Source organism: Lichenostomus cassidix, chromosome 4 (genome assembly GCF_008360975.1).
Source record: "Lichenostomus cassidix isolate B80296 chromosome 4, HeHo_3.0, whole genome shotgun sequence".
In the NCBI taxonomy this organism is placed as follows: domain Eukaryota; kingdom Metazoa; phylum Chordata; class Aves; order Passeriformes; family Meliphagidae; genus Lichenostomus; species Lichenostomus cassidix.
Window position 1 is genome coordinate 24,812,015 of NC_139484.1, and position 5,828 is coordinate 24,817,842.

The 5,828-nt window shown below is 43.8% G+C and overlaps 1 protein-coding gene across 1 annotated transcript; it reads left to right on the forward strand.

The window, feature by feature from the left end:
* Positions 1 to 682: 682 nt before the first annotated feature.
* Positions 683 to 4,785, forward strand: OSTC (oligosaccharyltransferase complex non-catalytic subunit). Its single transcript, XM_085058371.1, has 4 exons — positions 683 to 941; positions 1,151 to 1,244; positions 2,799 to 2,996; positions 4,123 to 4,785. The coding sequence occupies exons 1-4, from the start codon at positions 803 to 805 to the stop codon at positions 4,139 to 4,141; spliced, it is 450 nt and encodes a 149-aa protein (XP_084914497.1). The 5' UTR covers positions 683 to 802; the 3' UTR covers positions 4,142 to 4,785.
* The last annotated feature ends 1,043 nt before the right edge of the window (positions 4,786 to 5,828 follow it).

Below are 5,828 nucleotides of genomic sequence, written 5' to 3' on the forward strand. Positions count from 1 at the left end.
ACCAGCTGCTGGTGTGACGTGCCTTTCCCTCCCTACTCTGTGTGAACCTGTCGGGTCTCCTCTGGCTGGGGGTCAGGATGGCACCACATCCCATGGTGCGGGTAAGGGACCTCCCAGCCCCACGCTCCCCTGCAAACACGGGGTCTTGGGTAAAGCCTACTACAGAACTTCTGTTCCTCGGGTCTGCATCTGCCCAGCCTGACTGTTCACACTCACACGGGACGTGGCTTTTCCTTCCCCCTGCCAGAAAACTGCATCAGCACACGGGTGCCCAAAGGGTGTTCCTGCCCCGTGGCAGGGGCTGCGGCGCTAGCCCTGCCCCTGCTGCAGGCAGTGTTCCGCGGGTGACCCGCTGGCCGGTGCTGGTGGCACCGGGGGCACCGAGACCAGCCGGCGGCCACGTGGCTGCCCAGCCCGGGGCGGGGCCCGCGCGCCTGGCCACGCCCCCGGCCACGCCCCCGAATGGGCGCCGTTACCCAGCAGCGACACGTCAGGGCTGCTGGGTCCTGGCAGGTGAGTAAGGCGGATAGACACCCCCCGGCGGCGGATGGGCAACGTTTCAATATTTTTATGTAGAAAAATAAAGTCTTTTTGACTCTGTCATTTACCCTGATCACAAATTTCTAGTGCTTTGTTTAGTTTGTCTTATTTAAAAGTGATGGTTTTCGCCCTGTTAGGACGAGGCGGCCCGTTTCCGTTTCCGCCTTCGTGTCGGCGGCGGAGCGCGGCCGCGGCGGGACGGAGCGGGCAGCATCGGCAGGGAGCAGCGGTGCCGCGGCCGCGCCGGGACCGCACCGCGGCCATGGAGACGCTGTACCGCCTGCCCTTCGCCGTGCTCGAGTGCCCCAACATCAAGCTGAAGCGGCCGAGCTGGGTGCACATGCCCTCGGCCATGACCGTGTACGCGCTGGTGGTCGTGTCCTACTTCCTCATCACCGGAGGTGAGCCCGGCGGGGCGCGCTGGACGGGATGCCCCCTCACGCAGCAGCTCTCCCTCGGCCCCTGCTGCGGGTGGCAGAGCGCTGCTGCCCCTTGTCCGGGTCCGACCCGCCCGTCAAACGCGAGCCTCGGGCAGCCCCGATCGCCCCGCGGTGTCAGGGCAGCTCTCGCTGCTGCCGCTCACAGTCGCTGCTTGCTTTCCTCCCCGCAGGGATTATCTATGACGTGATCGTGGAGCCGCCCAGCGTGGGGTCGATGACAGACGAGCACGGGCACCAGAGGCCGGTGGCTTTCTTGGCGTACAGGTAAGAGGAGGATGGCGACGTGCTGCAAATGCGTGAGCACAAGGGCATAAACCCCGGCTTGTGGAGCTTCTTTTTTTTCCCCTTTCAGCTTTGTCTGCAAAGCAGAAGTTGTTTTATATCAGTTCTTGGTTTGCAAATACTAAAAAAATCCCCCAAAAACCAAACCAGCGTTGAAACCAGTGGAAATGGAAAAACTTTGTCCTAAAACTTTTAAAAATGAAAAGTCTGGTAAAAAATCGTTTTGGGCTCATAACACTTCTGTTTCTTGCTATTCGAGTTGAGTTTTATAGTGGGTGCAGATACATTTGCTCATTTTTTATTGCAGAATATGTAATGTGTGGGAAACTTTTGGTTCTGGCCTTTTTAACTCTCCTGTACATACTTGGGACTCTTGTGTCTGAGGGTGGGGAACATAGTTGCAAATGTGTAACCACAGGGTCTTGCTGGAAAACTTTGCTTCTATTAATGAAAATAAGCTACACACTGCTTGTAACAAATTGGTGTGACTAGGGTTAAATCTACATTTGTAACAGGAGATTTTATGCATGTAGAAACAATAATCATTTTTGTTAAATGCCAGAAAAGTTGGTTGAATCTGTGAGGTCTGTGATCTGGTTGATGTGACAAATTTTGACTTGGACTAGACGTGTTTTAGACTGGCTTGGATTGTTGCAATATACATGAATCAAGTTACTACAGGGAGTAGCTAGCACTGTACTTTGTCAGTGTAAACAAGATGAAAGAAGACAAACTTGTTTGTTTCCAGGCTATGAGACACTAATGATAATCTTTATTTCTGTATGGGCATCCACCGTAGTTTCATCAATGCCAGTTTTATGAGGTTGCTAATTAGGAGGATAGGAAAATGACTCAATGACTGTGGGAAGCAGGAGACTTATGGTCCAGGTGCAATATTCTCTCTAAATCTTGTCTTCCTCTCCCTCCATCTCTTCCCATTTGTAGGAAAGCCCAGCTGTCTGGGCTGACAGAGAAGCCCCATGGGGCACCCTCAGGCTGGGTCCCTGCAGTGGATCTGTGCAGGCTCAGTGAGCAGGCAGTGAAAGATCCTCTAGGATGTGTGCTGGAACCAGTAGCTCTGCTTTATGTACTGTCATAGTGCTTTGAGGGGGACTTGTCCTGAGATGAGGATTCAGGCCCTCCCACCTAAACATCAGGATGGAAATCAGGACGTCACGGTGCCATGCCTTGGGCCCATCTGTGTGAGCAGGGGCTTCCTTGCACTAGGTGTTTCTGCAAACCAGTGAGCCTGGGTGGAAGCTGATAGTGTGCACTGATATGTGGGAATCCACTCGTGTGCTGGGCTGGGCACATTGCAGACTTTCAGTTCCAGAGATAAATTACGTATTAAAGTCTTGATGTAATTGTATAATGTCAGTTTCCTACTTGCTTTTAGTTAGAAAGTCAGCCATCAGAATTAATCATCCTGTGTGTTTGTACAGCTACAGTGTGTTGAGTAGACAGGGTTTGAAATGTAAATAATTTCTTTAATCTTTTTCTGTCTCTTTTCATTTTTTTTTTGTTTGTTTTCTTTAGAGTAAATGGACAGTATATTATGGAAGGCCTCGCATCCAGCTTCCTCTTCACAATGGGTGGCCTAGGATTCATAATTCTGGATCGATCCAATGCACCCAATATCCCCAAGCTGAATAGGTTTCTTCTGCTCTTCATTGGATTTGTTAGTGTGCTTTTGAGCTTCTTCATGGCCAGAGTTTTCATGAGGATGAAATTACCGTAAGTGATTTAATTATTTTTCAGCCTTTATTCTATTTTGTGGCCCATGTGTGCTGTGTTAAATTTAAGAGTAACAGAAAATATAGTGATCTTCAGCTTGAATATAAGTTGCTTTTTTCAGTGCTTTTTTTGGAACAAGCTACCTTGAATGAGGTAGGACACTTTGAGAGCCAGCTACTTTAAGATTGTGCTGTAGTTAAAAAAGAGTGGCAGTTCATGATATGTCAGAAAATACGATAAGTGAGTCTGACTTGCTCAGTGTACCTTAAAATTCACTGTCTGTACTGGTCAGGTAAGTAGTTACATAGTAGGGCTTTGAGGAAAATGGAACTGTTAAAGTACTTGAAGAAAGGCAAAGGAGGAAGAGATCTGTAGCTTTCAGGCTATGCAAAATCCAAATGCAAGTTTTCCAATTTTTTCCCCCTCTGTATTTTTCAGTCCATCTATTTAATTTAGAATAGCTGAAACCTGATGTTTAGAGGTACTGCTACCTAATTTTTGGAGTATCTCCATGAAGTGTTTAATTAATAGTAGTAGTCATTCTTCTGTCCTTAAATACTTTTTCTGGCCTCTGCAGTGTGCTTAAAAATTTTTGTTTCATAATACAGAAGTCATGGGTTCCTTGGCAGCAGGTATCTGAATAGGGACCTGCCCTCTATTTTCTTGCTTCATTGATGCTATATATTTTTTTGTTTCATTGAGTACCTGTGTGTCTTAACAGTTCTCATTCTGAAATTAATGTAAAGAACAGGGCTTCAGAGAAATGGAAGAGAAAGAGAGAACAGATTTGTGTTGAGAGCCAGAAAAGATCAGGGTATATTGAATATCTTAACACTTGCAGTTTGTGTAAAGAGTGCAAATAAAGAACCTTTAATAGGGTGTAATGTGGGCTTCAAAAATTCCAAACAATTACCAAGGTTGGATTGAGAATAGGCTAATGCATTTTCAGTGTTCATTGAAGAAAATTAACTGAGGAAGGAGTGTGTAGTTAAGATGGCCAAATAGCTTTCATCAGCAGAGGCTTTTGCAGGCTGAAGTTTTGATTTAAGATTGTATGGCTCTTGATTCTTTAGGAGTACTGCCTATGTTTGCTAACTTTTTCTCAAAACTAATTTTTTTTCTGTAGGGGCTACTTGATGGGTTAGTACCTCTTGTGCTGTGTGAAAGTTGGAGCTGAATTTACTCCTCTTCATGAAGTGTTTTAAGAAGCAGCAGCAAGAAACAAGTTCCATAGTCACCATCAACAGCAAAGAGACCTGGCCAAGTGAAACAACTAGGGAAAGAGTGCTTTCTCTGCAAACAAACTCTCACTACCAGTGGCTGATCTGTAGTTTTCAAACAATGTTTTATCATTTCCGATGTAGAGCTTTTGTAAAAGAGAAAGTTATATAGCTGAGTATTTTTTTTATATTCCATCTCAGTATGAAGTAGAAAACCTACCTTTAGCTCTACCTGAAATGAGTATTTGCCATTGACTTGACAGTTCTTTGTTGCAGGTCTGTCTCCTCTTCCCTGTGTGGGACAAATATGTATGTGAATCAGAGCAGAAACACCCAAAACATTGATTTCCAAGTTATAATCAGAAAATTGGTAACTGGATGCTTTACAGCCAGAATACAATGGGTCTGAAATTATTGTGAAGGCACCTTTTGCCTTGATACTAATGATAGTAATGCTCTATGTGAGCAAATCCAGACATGCACTGGGAAAGGCAAACTGTATGAATGTGCATTTTTTTAAGAAAAAGTGTACAAAAGGAGCCAAATAAAACCTATTTTCTAAAAAATTATTTTAATTTTGTGTAACTTGTAAAAGTTTTTCTTGTGTGCATGGACTCCTATACATCCAGACGTGAGGTGCCATACCATGACCACATAATTTCAGCTTTATTTTTCAGTGTTGAATAATGATTTTTTTTCAATAACAGGGACAAGAAGCCTCATTTTCCATGAATTTGTACTGTATGCAAACAACACTGTTATCAGTAGCCAAGAAAACTAACTTCTGAAGCTGCTGCTTTTTTGTGTGAGGCAAGATTCCAATTTAATTTGTCTTAATTTTAAAAGATTGAGCATTGCTGATGTTTCATTCAAGTAATGTGTTGCATTTTGGGGTAAGGAAAAATCCCTCTGAATCACTATAAATGTCTTTTTTTGCAAGCCATATGTGTTTGAAGCACTATTTTAATCAGTATAATAATATAAAATAGAAAAGTTGTTTATTGTGAAGTAAGTATTACTGTTCACATACTATAAAATTTCTGAGCTAGTTGTTAATCATCTGCTCTCAGGATATCTCATTTCCACTACCTCATTTTTATATACAGTGTGACATTTTTGCATTTCATTTTACATATTTGTCATTAAGGTTTGAGGTAGTTTAAGCTGTTTTATGAGGCTTATAACTGCAAAATTTCTAGTCTTTTCGAATCAGTTATCTTTTGGTTGCTCTGGTTTTGATGAGACACATGCTTACCATCATTTGTATGGATATTATGTATCCATATTGATATTATGTAAGTAAATACATAATATCAATTTAATACTTTTTAATACTCTGACAGGCAAGTCAAACCAGAAAGTCAGTTCACTGAGTATAATCAAGACTCTTTGCTCACTGCTTGTTGTACTGCAGTTCAGGTTCAGCCTCCCAAGTTTGCAGGTGGTTCTAAATGAGCATACTCTTGAACAGTGGTTTTAAAGGCACAGTTCAGTGCCTGTGCTCTGTGAAGTGCCTTTCATTATACTTGTATGCCAGGTGGTGTAACTTGAAACAACAAATAAAGCAGACATAACTGCAAGGCAGAGAAGATCATTTCGGGAGAGCGAAACT